This window comes from Myxine glutinosa, unplaced genomic scaffold (assembly GCF_964187855.1).
Source record: "Myxine glutinosa unplaced genomic scaffold, kmMyxGlut1.1 SCAFFOLD_386, whole genome shotgun sequence".
NCBI classification, from domain to species: domain Eukaryota; kingdom Metazoa; phylum Chordata; class Myxini; order Myxiniformes; family Myxinidae; genus Myxine; species Myxine glutinosa.
The window spans coordinates 160,555-181,587 of record NW_027616492.1 but is presented as its reverse complement, the minus strand read 5'-3'; the positions used below and the strand labels follow the sequence as shown (position 1 = coordinate 181,587).

Sequence of the window (21,033 nt, the reverse complement as noted above, 5' to 3'; positions counted from 1 at the left end):
TGAAAGCAATCTTCCCAGCTATGGATGCGTAGGCAGGCAATAAATTACGAGGGAGATTCCGTTTTCTAAACAAAGTTTCTCAGCCAAATGTGTTTGCCTCTAATTGGAAAAATAACTTATCCTTGAACAGAGCAGGAGGTTTTATGGACGACCAACTTCCCTGGTCCATTATTAGGTAACATCTGAAAGATGAATTATATCTTGTATATTATATATATTATACAATGACAGCTATCATTGGCTCTGAATATACAATGACGTTTCACTCGTAACTTCCAAATCAAGTGTGTCTTTTACGTTACCCTACATGGATTTTTGTTGTGTTTTCATTGTGTCAAATCTGTTTTGAAGATTGTGAACTTTGTCAATTTGGATCTTGGTAGTTTACTCATGCCCCACCCCCCAAGTTAATGAGAGTTAAAGTTAATGTTAGGTTTAAAAGATAATTAACTGTAAATAATGGATTGCCATTTTAGCTTACACTTGGAAACACCACCGATTCGATACCACTGACGCTGGTAGTGTCAGACTACAGCATAGTTGGGGGGGAAAAAAATCCCCTTTGTTATTTTTACCTCCACCACCAAAGGTGGATGGAGGTTATGTTTTCACCCCTGTCTGTCCGTTGGTGAACAAAATATCTCAAAACGTTGTGGACGGATTCTGACGAAATTTGGCAGAGAGACAAGATTCGGATGAAGTATGTGACAAGGACGAAACGATTAGATTTTGGTGAAGATCTCGATTCGGATCCAGCTACTATAATTTTTTTAAGTGATTCTTCACCATTGAGTGATATGGCCAACAAGGCGGAGGTATGCTCTCTACTGAGTGGCGTTCTAGTTTTTATTAACGCACAGGTTGTAAACCTGGTGCGTTATAGCGTTTGCCTGGGAATTTCGGGCGCTCAAAAGTGAAGCTAGTTGTTCCTATTTAACAACAATAATTTTTTAAAAAATCACTCGGATTAATCATCAAATAATGTGGGCCACCAAAAAAATCTGTACGGGTGGCCACCAAAAAAATATTTAAGCATGACCCTTGCATACCTCACAGAAAAACACGCAAATAAATGTAAGAGGGCCATTCAAGGTTGGTGTGAACTTTATAATTATATAACACGTAAAGCAAGATCGAGAGTTGCTTTGCAATACATGTCCGTTACCAATGTGATATTTTTAAAGTTCAAAAAGGGCATAGCTCTGAAAAATTGCTGAAAGGCCCTGAAACTCCAACTTGTTCTGTAACTTATCATACAAAAGCCATGTACCAAGTTTCAGTTCAATATGTTAAAGAATAAGGGGGAAAAAAGTCTGAAAAAACCACAGGTGCGACGGACAGACAAAGAGCAAACCTATAGTCCTCTCTGGTGAAACCGGAAGGGGACCAGTAATGGTTCAATGTCAAAACTGTGTGTAATCGCCATAGTCTTCCCAAGCAAGTTATACAGGAAGTGATAATGCTGGTCAAAGCATCGTGGATAAAACCACAAAGACCACGAACATAATCCCGTACAGTTGGGAATGGAGGTTCATAATGACGTTGTTTGTGAAAGAGAACGTAGAAGGAGCTGAAATGAACAGGAAACCAACTTTCTGAATGAATGAATGAATGAATTTGTGAAAGATCTTGAGCATTTTCCCATGAAACCTACTACTGTCACATAGGCAGACATGAAAAGTGCTGAACAGCTAATTTCAGACAATTAATGACAGACTACCATTTGGGAAATTGCTGAATAATAAGCGACTGTCAATGACATACGAATGCTAAACAAGGCCTTTCACGCATGTGCTGTGTACAAGCGTATTCAGTGATTCGCTTCTGCTAATGTTACGTCTGTGATTCAAATCGTTTTTTGACATAAATGTCAGCATTTATATGAAAGAGTGGCAATTTCAAAATAGTTAACCATAATTGGTGTGTTCCTGAATGCAAATCTGACACGAGAATATCGGAACATGCGAAATGTACATGGATGATTGGAGTCGGGTTCCTACGATTTCCTGTTAATACAATTAAGCTAGTGGCGGCAGTGGTTATAACACACATATTCACACACGCACAAACGAACACTTCTTCTTTTCACAAATAGGTGCAAAAATCTAGTATAATTTCTCATGTCCCCAGAACCAAACAATTTTTAAAAAATTTATAACGGCCCTCACAGCTCACACAACACAGACTCTCACATCCCCCCTCTCCTTCCTCACAAACATGGAACCACCTTTAGAGGCCATTTTCCCCGCAGAGCAGGGGTTGGCCTTTTTCGGGCACCGTGGTCCCCTTTTTGAAGCAATGTGTTATGGCCTTCCTGCCGGCAACCCTGTTAGTCACCTCTTGCGACACACAGGAAACTACCAGTGAACTGGCACTCAATTTGCCGACCTCGGAAGGATGACAGGCTAAGTCAACCCCCATGGCCCTCAGTTAATTCAGCGATCGACCGGGATTCGAACCCAGGATCCTAGGATCCCAAGCCAGCACCCTAACCACTAAACCAACACCAGGCTACAACTTCCTCACAAACATGAACCACCTTTGGAGGCCATTTTTTCCCTGCAGAGGAGGGGTTGGCCTTTTTCCGGCACCATGGTCCCCTTTTTGAAGCCATATTTTATGGCCGGATGGCCTTCCTGCCACCAACCCTGTTCGTCAACTCTTGCGACACAGGGAATGATTGATAAAAACAATTGACACAATTCCTCACAAACATGATTGATAGTAAAAATAGTAAATAGACAAAGGGTGGATGGGCTCCCTTCGGGAGCCAATGGCCATCCAGAACAGAGATGGTGCCTCGTAAAAAACACCCAATGGAAGTAGGAACATTTATTTTTCTGCCTGGCCGAGTTAATCCCTCCTGCACGGTGGTCCTGTGAAGACATTTCCTTGTTTTGGGACTAGGTGAAGGTTCTGCCAGTCTTTCCTCTTCTTCTTTTCTGTAGTACTCCACATTTAGTGGCCCTCAGCCTTGCTTAGGGCTAATTTCAATAAATATATATATATTTTTTAATAATAATTTTTTTTCTACCGACTCCTCTCCGGCCTTGCTCCCCCAGCTCTCTCTGTGCTCTGTCCCCCAAATATTCCTACAGGTTGCACAAGATCTGCCAGCAACCCTCTGATGGTTAAACTGCCGAAATCTCGGCTCTCTGCTCACCTTCACTCTTTCATTCCTCTTTTCTCCCGCCTCTGGAACAAACTCCCACACTCCCTTCAATCCCACTCCTCCCTCCAGGTCTTTAAAACAGCTGTTCACCACCATCTCTTATCTTCCCCCATCCAAAACCTTGATCTTTTCTACCCCCACTAATTCACCCCAGATCCACCTTGTTTGAAATTCCAACTTCTTTCCTGGAAGTCCTGGCAGTGTCCACATGTTTTATACCTCTCCCACCCCCCCTTCCCATGCCTCCCCCCCCAAAGCCCTCTCCCTCCCACAGATCTCTCGATGTCTCCATGTCTCTCGGTCCCTGCTCTCAAATGTTGTGTTTGTGTCCTTCCCCCTCTCTCCCCATCTTGTCTACCGCTGCCGATGTTATTTGTTTTATGTGTCGGTTTGTCTTTCTGTGTGATTAATGTTCGCTCTTTCACGAGCCTCGATCTTGTATACAGAAAAACAAACAAAAAAAAAAAAACTTGCGCTGTGCATCGACAGCCCCCAGGTATGACCTTCCTATCGGTGTATAAAAAGCACAAAAGGTTTGGTTAGAACGCACAATCTACAAATCTTCGGCCTTTCATGGGTTCACATGATCGGGAGTTTTTGTAATATGGACGATGGTAACATATCAACGTTTTGGACTGGTTAATCAGGAAGTTCTCAACCGTTTCCTTGTGCGGAGGCACAACTCTCTCGCTGGTACATTTACAAATTTTCTCGGCTTTAAAAGTATTCTTAGTCGTTTAATTCTACAATCCATATCTGGCAGGCACGAAGTAAGTCTAGGCAGCACAAATTTACATCGTCACTATAGGGGTTTCTGCGCATGCTCACCGAGCAATCTGGGGCAGGTTATGCCATTGCAAAAGTGCCGCTTTGGATGTTAGCGTTGGAAGTGTGGAAACCGTCAGTCATTCCCACAGTTCAAGGCTAATGCACATCTATCAAAAGAGTTCAGAGGTGGGCACCAACGGACCTCAAATTTGATCAAAAGGCAACTCTCATGGTCATTGAAACAGCGTACATCAAGAAACACTGTCAGAAGGAGGGAGATGGTTTTATGAGGAAGAATGTGACCTGTGATGAGATCAGAGCACAACATTTCAGGCCAGAGTCAAAGTGAGTTGTTATGCAGTAGAGATATTCTTGGTCCCAACACTAAAAAAAAATAAAAAAAATAAAGGTTTAGCCATGATGCAGAAAGCCTATATGGCAATAGTGTTTTGGGACCTTAATGGTTTAGTCTTAATGTGGAAATTATTGATGATGGGAAAATCATCAACCCACAGTACTGCAGAGACTTATTACGCAATGAAGCAAGACAAACAATACGCTGAAGTCGCCCGGGTGATATAATGCGACGCGGCTTTGCTACACGACAATGACCGCCCTCGCATGGCAAATGTGACCACTAATAATCGAGTGGAGATGGTTTGGGATGTTTTAAATTATGCTCTATATACGGTCCAGTCTTGTCACCTTACGATTTTCATTTCGTGACCACAAAGAACATCTTGGTGGGATGAAGTTTGCAAATGAAGAAGACGTGAAAGTACGTGTCCTGAAATGGCTGTGTATCCGTCAAAATGACTTCCATGCGGATGGCATCACGACCATACCACATTCATAGGACAAGTGCGTATGTGTATCGCAGGGGACTACATCAAGAAATAGGTGAAGTTTCATCAATTCCTGTTTACTTTTTGATTTTCTGGAATTAAAAAGTTCATGCCAACCTTGAACTACCTCTCACACAATCAAATTTAAGGATATAATTAAACAATATTAACAGTAATGATGATGATGCAAATGAAAAGGTTATGATCAATGACGACAATGAATTAAAAAAAAAAAAAAAAAAAACACCTTTAGAGGCCATTTTTCCCCGCAAGCGGGGGTTGGCCTTTTTCGGGAACCGTGGTTGTTGTTGTTTTTTGGTCCCCTTTTTGAAGCAATGTTTTACGGCCGGATGCCCTCCCTCACGCCAACCCTTTTTGCCGCCTTTAACGACAAGCAGGGAATTACCAGTGAACTGGTACTCAATTTGCCGACCTCGGAAGGATGACAGGCTGAGTCAACCCCCCTGGCGTTAATTCAGCGATTGACCGGGATTCGAACCCAGGATCCTAGGATCCTAAGCCGGCACCCTAGCCGCTAGCCCAACACCAGGGATTCTGGTGTTGAGTGATTGAGTGATTGAGTGATTCAAATCCATTCTTCATGCCTGGTGGATGAGTGTCATACATGAGGGGTACATATGGAATCATCAACTGGGGATCGATGTAATAAGTGATAGTGCACCACCCATCTTGGCTTGCACGCCACATATTTAATCCACAGTTTAAAACGCCAAAAGGCGATTAACTTTATGCTGCATCTTCATATGCGACAATTGCGACATGCTCAATGATTTAATTTTGATTGCTTTTAAACTGTATTAGCATACACTCACTGTTTGGCCAAAGAGGCTCACATGCCCCGCTCATTACTTGTGGTACATTGGCATCCAACAGCATCTGCACACGCCCAGACTGCATAAGGCAGCCAATACCCTCAAGCACGGCAAATCCACAAGATGTTTGGCAATACAAATCTAGCCGCACAAGCTGCAACCTCTGATGAGATAATAGCTCATATCCTTGGCTTGCCGAGTGAGGCATAGTGAATACTAACATCTGTCATTCAAACCTTCTCTCATCATAGCCTAGCTGGATGTTGAAGACCTCGGGCATGCCCAGATTACAACCTACTGATTGCTTCCTGCTGTGCTCCTTTCCAGAATAGTACACTATTACCATGTGCATGAGAAGCAATGTATTTATTGCTCAATGAGGGAATCATGATAATCCATACATGCAACTGGGTCAATTTGCAACGCGGCACACCAGCACACACGTACACACACGCACACACACACTTTTTAAAACTCATTTTACTCTGCCTAGCATCTCCCTTCTTGTACTCATTTTGAAAGTCTTTTTTGAAACTCCTTAGTCTTGCCTTGTGAAAATTCAGCATTATATTATCACATGATAAGACATATTGGACAACAAACTATTTTTGCTGCAACCACATATTGGCTACATTTGCTGTTTTACTAATGAAAATGTTTTATCTCTGTTAAAGTCTTTGCAAAAAAATAAAAATAAAAAAGAATACAGAAATAAAAGCATTGAAAATAGGACCACTGGTCAACCAAAAATTGAAGGCATTTATACGATTTTCAAAAAAAATGACCAAGTCAACCATTTTGACACTTCTGGTCACGTGATCACCATGTCCTCTGCAATTTAACATCAGGACCCTGTCTCAATGTTGTAACCCAAATTTAGTAGCATCTTGACTGATTGGTCTGCAGAAGAAGATTTTTGAAGCAATTTACTAAGTCCGCCATTTTCCTATATTTAAAGTCACATGACCGGAATGACCTTTGCAATCCCCATTACCAGTCAGGAGCGGAACCTTGCTGCCAAATTTCAGCAGGATCGGCCAGGCGGTTTGGCCGGGAAATTCGAAAAAGGAGACAGACGGACATAAACAAGCAGAGCTACATTCCAAGTACACTGCCCCCATGCCAAAAAAATTAATAACATATCCTCTAGCACGCGACGTTGCCAGCATGCCTTTGTCCAGTGGCGATGCTGCCATGCATCACATGTAGACGGAATTAGGAGGGAGTGAATGAATGAATGAATGATCGTTTTAAGGCCATTTTCCCCGCTAGAGCAGGGGTTAGCCTTGCGGGCCCCATGACAATCATGGTTCCCTGTTTGAGGCAATGTTTTTATGGCCGGATGCCCTTCCTGACGCCAACCCTTGGTCACGCTCTTAAGATGCGCAGGGATACGGTGTACCTATTCTAAATCGGGGTACACACCGTGATCATTCATCCCAGCAAGCTGGTACTCAATTTGCCGACCTCGGAAGGATGACAGGCTGAGTCAACCCTCCTGGCATTAATTCAGCGATCGAACGGGATTCGAACCCAGGATCCTAGGATCCCAAGCCGGCACCCTAACCGCTAAGCCAACACGAATTAGGAGGGAGTGGTGTACAATAATTAATTGTGTAATTAAAATAAATAATAATCGCAATATACTAAATTTACTTAACAAATTGGCTCATAGCATACATACCTGAACCACGACCGTTTCATCTGAATCTGTAACCTTTTGAAAATTAATCAAGAAATTAATCGATAAATTAAATAATTAATTGATCAATCAATACATCAAAAATACCATTTACAGCCAAATCATTTGGTCATTATCCTGTCCAAATATCAGCTTCCTAACTCAAAAGGTGCCCGAGATATTGCCCAGATGAAAATGGGGAAAAAATTTATATATATTGTTGCGGATATGGGATTTACATCCATCCATATCCGCTTGTAAATATTCCCCTATTTCCTCAATACTTCCCAACTATCCCCAATCCCCCATTCCCTAGTCCCATTTTCTGTAAACAACACTCTGTAGACCCGACCTCCCCCTATTTCCCCCATTAAATGTCGCACCCAGGTCCACCGCATCTCATGTAAGACAACTATAGGACATCTTGCTAGTTATTCTTAGTCTATGTCAGTTAAGGACTCGGTTCCATTAATTCTGACTCTTCGTTGCACCAGAATGTGATTGTATGGCACCGTTAGGAAGTTTAGGACCTCCCAATACCTCCCCGCAGCTCTTCCTCGCGGTTCAGCAACAACAACAACAACAACAACGGCGGCGGCGCGGGGAGTGTGCGTCCTCACTCCGGCTTGGTTGGTAGGGGGTGTTGGGAGTGCACCAGGCCTTTCCAACGAGCCGCCATCGAGCATGTGCTCGACGGGGTTACCAAGTAGGGGCTCGCTGTCAGCTCCTCGTCAAGGGCGGAGCCCGGTAACCCCCACACCCAATAGAAGCGGCGGACCGGTCCCATCTGGGGCGGAGCCAACGAGCCGAGGGCGTGTGACTCCCCGCTGAGCATGCGCAGGAAGAGGGAGGTGACGTCAGATGCGCCCTGAGCTTGGAGAGAGAAGGACGCCACCTCCGAGCGCTGTGACACCTCCCCGCATCTCTGGACTGGACCGTGCTTTATCCTGTCCCTGAGCCAAGGTGCACCTTGTGCTATCGACTGCCTGTCCTTCCCTGCCATCAATCCCTGTGTAAGTCAGTCTTGTTCCGTTTGTCTGTGGTCTGTCTGGAATAGATAAGATTGTGTCTAAGTGCCTATCTCTTCTGTGTCTTTACCTCATTACCTTGTAATCTACCCCTTTTCTCCACCACTAATTATATCCTCCTCCGGAGGTCTTGAGAACTGTACCCCTTGCGTCGTTTCATTTATCCCAGTCGTTGTGTCCTTTCCATCATTGATCTAGCGTAGCGCGATTTGGCCAACGTTCGAGTGGAATCGGGTGAGTTGGGGGTAATCGGGTAAACTGTGCGAACACGGCGGCCATTCCGCTCGGTCAAGCAACATCTTAAGCCGTGTCCGTAACAATATATATAAAGTAACTAATCAATTAATTAATCAAAAAACACTTTTTGCTGAAGCACTTGCTCGCTATTGGGTCCAAATTTCAGTTTCCCAGCTCATAGGATGGTTGAGATATCACCCAGCCAAACAAACATGAAAGATGTTGTGCAGAGCACTACATTTGCAAAATTCACCCCCCCCCCCCCCCCCCAAGAAAAAAAAGTTATCATGGATACATCAAATTGTCCATTTCATTGAGATTAAAAATAACGATCTTAATCAAAACTCGTGTCAATCGTATGCAAATTGATTATTTTAAAGATGAAAATTGATTTTAGAAGTTTGACCTTGAGGTGACCTTTGACCATTTGATCTCAAAATAACTTCCCAATTCAGACAAACAAACAGAAAAACAAAGTCGACTGACCAATATACTTGAAAAACAATGTTCGATTTTTCAAGTGACGAACAAGAAAACAAACGTTGAGAAAACCGAGTACGCCCTTTTGGCGCGCGTCATCCCCGGGCGCCAAAGGCCCAGCGACATCGTGCAGCGCCTACAGATGGAATAGGGAGCGGTGGTGTAAAATAAAAAGATCACCAATGCATCTATTATAGCAATGACCAGGTGGTCATGGTGGACCTCGAAAATAATCACATGTAGAATGAGGACATGACAAGATACCAGGGTACTTGGACATGGAAAAAAGACAGATCTCAACAAATGAGTTATGTGCGCCAAACACACTGACCCTCCTCTAAAAAAAAAAGTAATATTAAGACAACCAGTTAATTTATAAGATGACAGCTCTGAAAACTAAATTAATATCCATCTACATACATAGTCACAACCACCGTTTAGAGGCCATTTTTCCCCGCAAAGCGGGGGTTGGCCTTTTCGGGGACCGTGGTAGTTGTTGTTTTTTGGTCCCCTTTTTGAAGCAATGTTTTACGGCCGGATGCCCTTCCTGACGCCAACCCTTTTTGCCGCCTTTTAACGACAACCAGGGAATTACCAGTGAACTGGTACTCAATTTGCCGACCTCGGAAGGATGACAGGCTGAGTCAACCCCCCTGGCGTTAATTCAGCGATTGACCGGGATTCGAACCCAGGATCCTAGGATCCTAAGCCGGCACCCTAGCCGCTCGCCCAACACCAGGGCTTACATACATACATAGTCACAGAACAGCTAAAATTCTCAACTTTTCCCATGTTCTAGCCATAAAGACAAATCAATACAAACAATTCATAAAACAATTACATTAAACAATTTCATATATATATATATATATATATATATATATATATATATATATATATATATATATATATATATATATATATATATATATATATATAAGAAAGTTTTTGTTTGTTTGTTTGTTTGTTTGTTTGTCTGCATGCGCTAATCTCCTGAACGGTGAAAAATAGGAGGAAACCTCTGAAACAAAAAATGTCGGAACGGGCCCCGGGAAGGTTATAGGCTAGGTGGCGAGGCCGGTTGAGGCCGCCTCGGCCGGGCTGGGCCCATTTCGCAATAAATCTCCTTCTTCTTTCAAAATTCTCTTGAAGTACAACTTATGCACTTAATAGGAATATCTGACTGATTGCAACACATGCTTTCAAAATTCTCTCTCGCGGGGCCCGACAGAAGAGAGAACAAGGAATCGTTGAGCACTAACTGATACTGGGCTCCGCATCAGACCTCTAAATTCATTCAAAAAAGAACCTGGGCAACGCCGGGTGCATTCAGCTAGTTTAATATTAAAAAAAAAATTTTTTTTGAAAAAAAATCTCCAAGTCTCCAAATTTGTGGGGGAAAAAATCTCCAAATTTTTTGGAGAAATGAAGAACCTCAGAATATACCCAATGTACTGGTCAAATAAGAGCATTTCAACCAGTTTCAGTATCACCTGAGTCACAAAGTGTGGATGAAAGGCCAAAATTAACGAAATAAATTAAGAAATAATCAACTGGCCAGCAAAGCTCGACATATCAAAAATAAAAATCGAGGTAAAAAAAATATAACCTCAGTTTCAAAGGAAACTCCTTCCCTCAAATGTCCACCCCAATGGAAACAGGAATGAGCAAGTTTCATAAACAAAGTTCAACAGTAAAGCAACAAAAAGTTCTCACCAAGGCCCTGCTGTGATGTTGAGAGCTGTCGCTGACTTGGGAGCGAGTTAGATCCAGAAGAGGGAATGTTCAATGGAGATAACGACTTCCTTGGGTCTAGCCACGTTGTTGTCTGGTCGATGTGACTGTTGGCAAAAATAAAAATAAAAATAAGGAAACAAATGGCAGCCTTGGAAGTTTGGGAAGAGCAGGATAGCCAAACTACTTATGGCAAGTAGGCTTGGGAAATCAAAGACTTCCATATTTTCAAGAAATATGTTCAAATACACATACACCAAGCTGTGACCACACACAAACAAGAACAAGATGATCATATACACCATTGCATTTTGACGGAGGGCCATTGAAATAAATTAACGATAGCATAAATATTCCAATAATGAATAAATATTCCAATAAATAAATGGCGTGCCATCGCAAATCCCCCCACTTCGCACCAAAAGAAAAGTTGAAAGATGGCAAATTCAACATACTTCCCTCCCTCCCACCAACCCTCTCCCTTTCACAGATCTCCCAATGTCCCTGTTCTCGACTGTTGTGCGCTTCCCTCTCTCTCCCCATCTTGTCTCCCCCTGCCCTTTATTACGTTTTATGTGTCCGTTTTTTTGTGTGTGTGTTTTATGTGCTAATAGTCTACTTGCCAAGCCTAAAGAGCCCTCTTGTGAACCCGGAAATGTTGAGTACCCCAACGTTTTAAGTTAGAAATGTACAGTATGGGTCCCCAGCACTTAGAAACTGCCGGATGCTAACTTGCATATGTTGGGCAATTAGCAAAATTAGCATTAATAGCATTAACCCTATCAAACATAGGCCTGGGACACTGAAATTTCTGTTTCGCTCTATTGCTCCGTTTGAATGCTTCGTGTGAGCAAACTATTTGAAGGATCTGTATGAAATTTGGACATAATACACTCAGACAGATATGCTTTCCGTGAGTGTTCTTATAAAAATTTCCTGCGATCAAAATTTCATGTGAAAGAAGGGATGTAAAAGCTGTGGATTTTTTTTCACCCAACATTTTTTTGCGCGGTTAGTGCCCCTACTCTCATGTTGAGCTACAGTTTCAATGTTAGTGTTTATTTGAACAGATCGTAACCTGGCACGTTCAACGCACTAAGCCCCATCTCGCTAGCTGCTATAGTTTTTGAGATATTGAGTATTTAGATTAATTTAAGATGCTGAAGCACCGGATAAGACAATGAAGCCCAACAGACACAAAGAAGAGGGTAAAGGACGGCGGGAATTGGACGCGGAGGACCGGGCTAAAATCCTGAGAGTGCTACAGGAAAACTCCCATCCACTCACCATAGAGACCGCGACCCTCCACCATATCATAAATGGCCAGGTGGCAGATGAAAAGGTGAATGTGCAAGATGCATTGAAGATCGGACAGGACATGAGCACACTGTTCTCTTCATCACTTCCTGAGAGATTTCATGCGCCCATCTCAAATAAGGTGGTGACAATGACATTTACCAAAAAAAGAGTGAAGGTCAATGCAAAGATCATATGTGACCTTGAGGCGTTGTTTGCTCGGCTGCTGGTGGTGGGGAGCAAGAGAAGAATGGAGCTCTCTGCCCTCTTTGACTACGAGCTCGGCCCGGTCCCTGCATCCTGCATCCATCATCGATGAGTATGGATGCCTCAGGAAGGGTAACAAGTCTGTGATCGTCCAGCGTCTTGGAATCCTTGCCCCCAATCCCCACCCACCACATGTTGTACTCGTTGATGCATCGCAGCTCATCTACCACGTGGTGTGGCCATCGTCAGGCACTATGGCTGACCTCGCAGCCAGCATGGGGCGCCGGCTTAATCGCTACATCACCGAAACATTTGTCATCTTTGACCGGTATGAGCAAGTCTCTGCCAAAGACCATGAGAGGCAGAGAAGAGCTGGGGAGAGCTCAACAGAGTACCGACTCTCACTGACAACCCCTCTACCTAGCCGCGACAAAGTGATGAAGAACAAGACAAACAAACGGAGACTGGGTGAGCTCCTGTGCACACACAGCATAGGAGATCACATCAAGATGGTCAGCAAAGCAGACAGTATTGTCACTCATGACGAGGCTGACGTCTCCCTCATCTCATACATGTTGGATGCAGCCAGTCGCGGAGCTGAAACTGTCCGCATTCTCAGCGACGACACTGATGTTTTCGTACTCATGGTCTATTGGTGCTGGAAGGTGGGTATCACATGTAACCTGCAGATGGAGAGATGGGATGGCACTATTCTCAACATCAATTCGACAGTAGAGAATCTCGGTGAGCAGTGTCGCTCCATCCTGGCTATGCATGCTCTCTCCAGATGTGACACCACCTCCTATCCCGCGGGGAAAGGGAAGGTGTCCGCACTCAAGGCCATGAGAGTAGTACCTGGTGACCTGCTTCACTTCATCGGAGAGGAGGGAGCTACTGATTTACAGATTACAGAGGCAGTGAGTGGTTTCTTCCTGGCTCTGTACAACGAGAGGGAGTCGGCATCTCTGAATGTCGCCAGATATGACATCTACCGAAAGCGCAAAACCCCCCCAGCACTGAAGACACTGCCTCCTACAGAGCGCAACGCTCTCCTCCATGGACGGCGTGCCCATCTACAGGTGCTGCTTTGGAAAGCAGCAGACTGCCCTGACCCACCAGCTGGTGGACATAACAGAGTTTGGATGGAATAAGAAGGAAGGCGAGAAGGGAGAGGAAGTCATCATGCCCATCCTGGATGCAAGCCCCGTTGCTCCTCCTGCCGTGTTGGAAATGATCAGCTGTAGCTGCAAAGCTGGGTTAAAGCCCTGTTTAACAGCAAAGTGCAGCTGCGTAGCTGCAGGCCTGGCCTGTACCAGCTACTGCTTCTGCAAAGGCTCTGATAGTACATGTTGCAACACACTCACAGCAAGAAGAGCAATATGACAAGAATGTAGAGTCAGGAGAAGAAGATGAAGACGATGAGGATGAGTTTTATGATGAGGATATGCTTTATAACAGTGCAGAGTAGTAGAAGTGCAAGACGCTCTTTCTTGATGGAAGTTTTATGTTGTGTAACTAGTGCACATATTTTTCAGCTCTGATAATTTTGGGTATACTTGTGTTTTAATTTTGAGGATATTATTTACCCATAGTCATATTATTCTAGTTTGGTATGGTACTTGCCTTTGTTACCTCTAATACCTGTGAATAAAAGTGGAGCAATAGAGCGAAACAGAAATTTCAGTGTCCCAGGCCTATGTTTGATAGGGTTAATGCTATTAATGCTAATTTTGCTAATTGCCCAACATATGCAAGTTAGCATCCGGCAGTTTCTAAGTGCTGGGGACCCATACTGTACATTTCTAACTTAAAACTTTGGGGCACTCAACATTTCCGGGTTCACATTGCTGGCAAGTAGACTATAATGTGTGTTTAATGTGCTAGCTCTTACATGAGCCTCGATCTTCTATACAAAAAATAAATAAATAAATAAATAAATAAAAAGGTTCCACCAGGAATGACCCAATATCAAATTTTGAGTTAATTTTTAGCTCACCTGGAACGAAGTTCAGGGAAGCTTATGCGATGGCGCATCGTCAGTCCATCAGTCCATCCGTCAACACTTGAAACTTCTCCGAAACCGCTGATGAGATTGCTACCAAATTTGGCACAAATGATATTTGTTGTGTTGTGACTAAAGTTTGTTCATGGCATTAAAGAAAAAAAAAAATCGTGGTCTAAGGGGGTCTACCGGGGGTCAAAGTGGATCGAGGTTTGACCCCCCAAAATAGGAATTTGTTATTTCCTCTGAAACTACACACACTATTTCGATAAAACTTTGCCACAACCTTAATCACCTGTGCTGTACCAAAGTTTGTTCACGGAATTTTTAAAAAATCTGCCTCTTTGGGGGCCCACAGGGGGGCGGGGAGTCAAATTGGGTCCAGGTTTGACCCCCCCAAAATAGATATTTGCTTTCTTCTCTGAAACTACACAATCTATTTCGATGAAATCTCACCACAACCTTCACCACCCATGATTTACCAAAGTTTGTTCATGGCATTAAAAAAAATCTGCCCCTTATGGGGTCTACGGAGGGGGGTGGGGGGGTGGTGCCCACCAAAATAGGTATTTGCTTTTTTCTCAGAACCTACACACAATTTTGATGAAACGTCACCACAACCTTCATCATCCATGATGTACCAACCAGTTTGTTCAAGGCATTGGAAAAATTGGGGTCTGAGGAGGTACACGGGGTGGGAGGGAGGGTTGGGGGGGGGGGGGGGTTGCCCCCCCCCCAAAGGTATTTTTTTGTTTGTTTATTTAAAGTCTTGTGATTATGTTCGTATGATTCCAGATGATGTCCTGTCTTCTCACAACCAATGAAAATGGTTTAAAATACCTTTAGTCAGTGGAGTATACTGCTTATTCTACCAGGTGAGTGCCAGGGGTATTGCCCCCATGTTTTTTTTCCTGCTTTGACCTTTGTAAACCCATGTCCCCATCCCTTGGGGTATGACATATTTCATGCACCCTCCCCCCCCCCCCCCCCCAATGTTGATTTTTATATACAAAAGTGAATGTAAAAATGTTTAAAATATACTGTAATATTATATTTTGTAATTTGAACTTTGACTCCGACCCAGGGCCCTTGCACCTTCTTGCCATGTGGTGATCATATCTACAAAGTTTGGTGAATTTCTACACAGCCGCTTAGGAGGAGATAGAGTTACAGACGGACAGACAGGCAAGGCAGACACATGGAGCCGATTACAATACACCCCCCACCCCGCCCCCGCATTTTCCTGTTTTTGTTTATACATGTGGGGATTTAAAGAAAAAAAGTGATTTATCAATGATACATCCCACATAAAAAAGTCTTGCATTACATCATGAATAATGATGGAATGCAAATACGAAATGCTCCTCAAATAGAAAATAAATAAATAAAAGTTGGTCCAACCTTCGTTCAGGCAATGGAAAACAAAAAGCAGGTAGTAGGGTAAAGCAGGGAGGGTTAAGCACTACAAAATTAATTAATAGGAAGCATAAGCACAAGTTTGAGTTGAGTCCCCAGTTAGAAAGCTACGAGTTTTTAAACAGGCCTTGACGTCACACAAACAATGTAGCACCAAAAAGAACAGACCGTTCACCAAAGGACCATTATTTAAGGACATGACATATAAGGCCACAGGCATTGATGGCACAACAATCCTTTTTTAAGATCAACTATCGCCATCTAACTTCGCCTCGAGCCACTTCCTTCAGGAAACTCTGTTTCCACATCACAAATGAGCCTGACATAGCACGTGTCACTTCATCCCCGCAGTCACACCCGTGCCCAATTCAAAACAGGTTCTGTTTCCCACCGAGCACTCGGAGGAAATGAGTCAAATACATAAAACTTTTGCGTGTAAAAATTGCACCAAATGCGTTACAGGCTGAAAAGTAAACAGGTTTTTATCACAACCTGCATGAGTTTTACTATTCTTCAAAACTTATTGTAATCTCAACTGCAGGTACACATTTGGACATTAAAATTGGTTGGAAGCCATCAATGTATGACTGCATATAATGTAAAGAGCAGAACCACACCCTCAGGCCCTCACCCCCTCCATTCCCAGATACGTCATGCATGTCTCTTCCACCCCTTACTCATCTCTTCCAAACCTTCCCCTTCTCACCCACTCCCTACTTTGCGTCATCATCCTCTCTCTCTCTCTCTCTCTCTTTCTCTTTCTTCAGTTTCGATTTGCTAGATTTATCGTGCGACCACCAAGAGTACATCACAAATCAATGCCACCTTCAGGCAGATTATGGAGTCAATTACTGGGGTTTTTGTAAAATAAAATATGTGGGCTCGTGGAAGAGCAGGTTGACAGGGTTGAAAAAGGCACCGACTAACCATGACTAACCATGGGGCAGGTGGGGCCACAGATGGCCAAACCAAGCAAGGGAATGAATGAACAGAACAAGGAGTCCAAAAGAGGTCAGAAATAGGAAGGAGGAAATATGGTGACCTATAGGAGGGTTGAGATAGGTAGGATTAATGGAGGATGACACGAGATGGTGGTGCACCGTTTGCTTGAAGCCCTAGCCTAGGCCCCAGAGGGAAGAGTGCGATTGACCAGTCTCGGTAGGCAGTTCCACCAGTGGGTGAAGAGGAACCAGAGTGGAGGTGGTCCAGAAGCATGGATTTTAGGAGTTCAACCATGAGGGTGTTACCGGAAGAGCAGGTGCATCTTGGAGTTGCTGGGAATGGTTGGAACAGGTAGGTGCCAAAAAAAACAAAACGGAAAAAAACAAAGCCCACAGATGTGTGCCATGAAAGTAACAGGCCTTGTGCTTCTGCCTCATCAAGAGAGATTCCAATAACGTTGAGTGTTTTAGATTGTACTTCACCCCTTCAAGTTTCTTGAAGTAGAATCAAAGTTACCCATTTCCAGTTTTGCAATGCCAATGATTTGCACAAAGCTCACACTTGTAAGCTAATTTGTAACTTGCTGAAACAGCAGTAACGTGGTTACGGTGAGCATATATATACACAGTACAATGGTGTCCCATTTCACTATGACCCAATGCAAGTATCAGGTATGCACTGCACTGCAAGGCATATCTTATCAATGTTTTCCCTTTCATACGTACGAAACACTGCAAACTGGATAAATGGGTACATTCTTGTTTATTTAAAGGTTCCATTATCAATTAAACATGCAGTGTATCATCCTGTATGCCTATTATGAAACTCGTGATAAAAAAAACCAAGCAAGCAACACAGGTTAGGTGAAAATAACAGAGTAGAAACATTATCAGTGCAGGTTTAATACTTTTAAAGTGTATTAAACAAAAACACTAGCCTGGTGTTGGCTTAACGGTTCAGGTTGCTGGCTTGAGATCCTATGGTCCTGAGTCCAAGCCCCTGTCATCTCGTTGAATTAACACCAGGCGGGTTGACGCAGCCCATCATCCTTCTGAGGTCGGAAAAATGAGTAATGGTCGACTGGTATTGGGGGGCATTGCATCAGCAGCACGGTCACGCCCAGCAGAAAATAATGTAGCCAAACAGCCACGGGCTGCACCCAAAACATTACGAAACAAACAAAACACCAAAAGGTCATACAGCACAATTACAAACAAAAGTGTTTTTAAAATCTGGAGTTTTAAGATCTTATCTCTAACTATAAGAGGTGTGTGTGTGTGTGTGTGTGTGTGTGTGTGTGTGTGTGTGTGTGTGTGTGTGTGTGCATGTCATTGTTTTTCTCAGATGGCTGAATGGGTCTTCGTCAATTTTTCAGAGGTTCAGCAGTGAGTACCGGGGAGTGTTTCAGGCAAAAAAACACCCAAAAAACAAAGAAAAGTTGGATTTGTTTTTTTTCAATCGCTCTATAGTATCTAAGCCTTTGTAGCTACAGTATGTGAAAGGTAATATTAAATGATCCCCGACTCCTTTATTTGTCTTCTCAATTCCCATTTCCTCAACCATGTTGAGTCTCACAGTCTTCTATCCGACCATCAATATGGCTTTCGCAAGGCAAGATCTACCAGTGATATCCTTTCTTACATTACAAATGTCTGGGCCTCTTCTCTAAGAGACTTTGGGGAATCCTTTGTTGTAGGCCTCGATATCTCAAAAGCCTTTGACAGAGTTTGGTATCGGGGTCTGATATCCAAGCTTCCCTCTTTTGGCTTTCCCCCTACACTCTGCTCTCTCATATTGAGCTTTCTCTCCGACAGCTCTCTCTCCGCAATTGTTGATGGTTCAACATCTTCCTCCTTCCCTATTTACAGCGTGGTCCCTCAGGGTTCTGTCCTGTCTCCCACACCCTTCCTTGTTTTTATCAATGACCTTCTTTCTTCTACAAATAACCAAATGCACTGTATGCTAATGACTCGACATTACATTCTCCATATTTTTCCCATCTGCCCCATTTTCCCTCACTATCTACATCTCGTTTGATCACAGCCACCACTTTAAATTTTGATATGGACAAGATTTCCCAGTGGTGCAAATGTAATTAGTGGGGTGGTTCTTCTAAATGAAAGTTAGAAAGTGATAAAAAAAATTTGTATGTATGAAAAAACCCTTCTGGTGAAATTTTAAGCCATTTGGACTAAATTTCGAGGTTGCACACGGAGTTTGTAATTTCACATATTTGACTCGCATACATGTTTGGTGTTGATTATTTATTCTCCACTGCTACGCTTGCGATTTTGACCAATACAGTTGACCTATGACCTTGCTATGTACTGCACATTTTGAAGTTGTTTTTAAGTTAATTGAAAACAGTGCAGCTGTACTCTGGTAAGCCCGGTGTTGGCTTAGCGGTTAGGGTGCCGGCTTGGGATCCTAGGATCCCGAGTTCGAATCCCGGTTGATCGCTGAATTGACGCCAGGGGGGTTGACTCACCCTGTCATCTTTCCAAGGTCGGCAAATTGAGTACCAGCTTGCTGGGATGAATGATCCCAGTGTGTACCCAGATTTAGAATTGGTACCCCGTATCCGTGTGCATCGTAGGGCGTGACTAAGGGTTGGTGTCAGGAAGGGCATCCGGCCATAACAACATTGCCCCAAAAAGGGAACCATGAGGTCATGGGGCCTGGAAGGCGAACCCCCGCCCTAGCGGGGAAAAAAATGGCCTTAAAACGATCATTCATTCATTCATTCACAGCTGTACTCTGGTGTATGCAGTTGCTCTCATTGAAGAGTACAATCATCTCCTGACAAGGGATGAACACAGCAAACCCAGTATCTGCTTCAGGTTCTGATAGAACATCGCAAGAGGTTTCCCAATTGCAGGAAATCAAAGCTTATCGGGCACAAACATTGAGTGGCTGGCAACCATGAGTCACTGTGCAACCCCTAAAACTTGATGTATTCAAAAAATATTTCACATGCAGAAGTTTTACCTCAATACCAAAAAAATTAAAGGTTAGGAGTAAAACAATTCAATTTTTTCTTTTTGCCTCTTATGCCCTTCCTGTAGCTAAGACCCACCCGAGTAATCAGGTCAAGTTTAATGCTTCCAAAACTCAATTTCTTCCCATCTCTCTCTAAATAAAACTCTCAACTCTCCAATCTCCTTTGGAAGCTCCAAAATTAGACTAAGGTATTAGCTCCAAAATTATAAACCTACTAGGTATTACCCTAACATCAAATTTATTCTGGAATCCACACATTAGACAAATAACTAAGCCTGCCTCAAAGAAACTAGGAGTCCTGTTCAGATGTCGAAGATTCTTCTCCTCTCAACAGTTGCTTCAACTATATAAAGGATTGATTCGTCCTTGTATAGAGTACTGCTCTCACATATGGGGAGGTTCGAGCTCCACATACATACTGGGCAGAATTGAATCCAAAGTAATCTGACTTATCAACTCTCCCAATCTGACCTCAAAACTCGACCCACTCAAATTACGTCGCAAAGTTGGCTCTCTTTCTCTTTTCTACAGATATTACTTTGGTTTCTGCTCCCAACAACTTGCTGCTTGTTTACCTCCGCCATTAGCGAGACCACGGATTACTTGACAAACCACTACATTGCACGATTATTGTGTGGCCATTGGCAACTCAAGGGTGGGCCGTTGTGATGTTTGTTTCTTCCCCTCTACTGCAAAACTCTGGAACTCTTTACCTTCTCATGTATTTCCAAACACTTACGACCTTCCCCTTTTCAAAAGCAGATTTTACTTCCTCAAAAACTCTTAGACTATTGTCTCTTTCTTCACTTTTCTATCAATGCAGCAAGGCCTGGGCATCGATGAGGACTAAATATTCTGGGACTGGAGCCTTCAACATAAATAAAAAAATAAAAAAATAATCTGGTCAAAATCACATAAAATCATACATTTTCATCCGATTTACCTGAAATTTTACGAATTTACATATTGGGTGACTGAATTGGTTCACCAATCAAAAGATAGAAGCCAAATGTTTTATCTGTTTGTTTGTTTTTAAGATCAAAAGGTCAAAGGTCAAGACTGCATAAGATCATCAATTTTCATCCTAGTGACTTAAAATTTGAGCAGGGTTTGCATATTGGGTCACTGAAGTATATTGCTTTTGAGGTCAAAATGTCAAAATCACCTAAAATCTTTTTTTTTTAAATGGTACTTTTTTTTAGCTGTTTTCCTCATGTTTGGCAGACAGTACAGTAAATACAAAGCGGATGCGGACAGGCTTTGCATTTTCAGATGCTTTCTCGTTTTATTTTGCATCCCCATGTCTTGAAAACAAACTCTGCATGTAAGTGATCTACCTCTGGGCTACCAAGATATTTTTGATTCTGACTTAATATTTCAATACATATTGCA

General features: G+C 43.0%; 1 protein-coding gene across 2 annotated transcripts in view; it reads right to left on the bottom strand.

The window, feature by feature from the left end:
• The window catches only part of LOC137435099 (transcriptional coactivator YAP1), a 125,652-nt gene that overhangs the window by 42,908 nt on the left and 61,711 nt on the right, over positions 1-21,033 (bottom strand). For both annotated transcript variants that reach the window (XM_068128565.2, XM_068128566.2), the window contains exon 2: positions 10,761-10,885. In XM_068128565.2, coding sequence (XP_067984666.1) covers positions 10,761-10,885 — 125 coding nt within the window. The remainder of the gene's footprint in view (positions 1-10,760; positions 10,886-21,033) is intronic.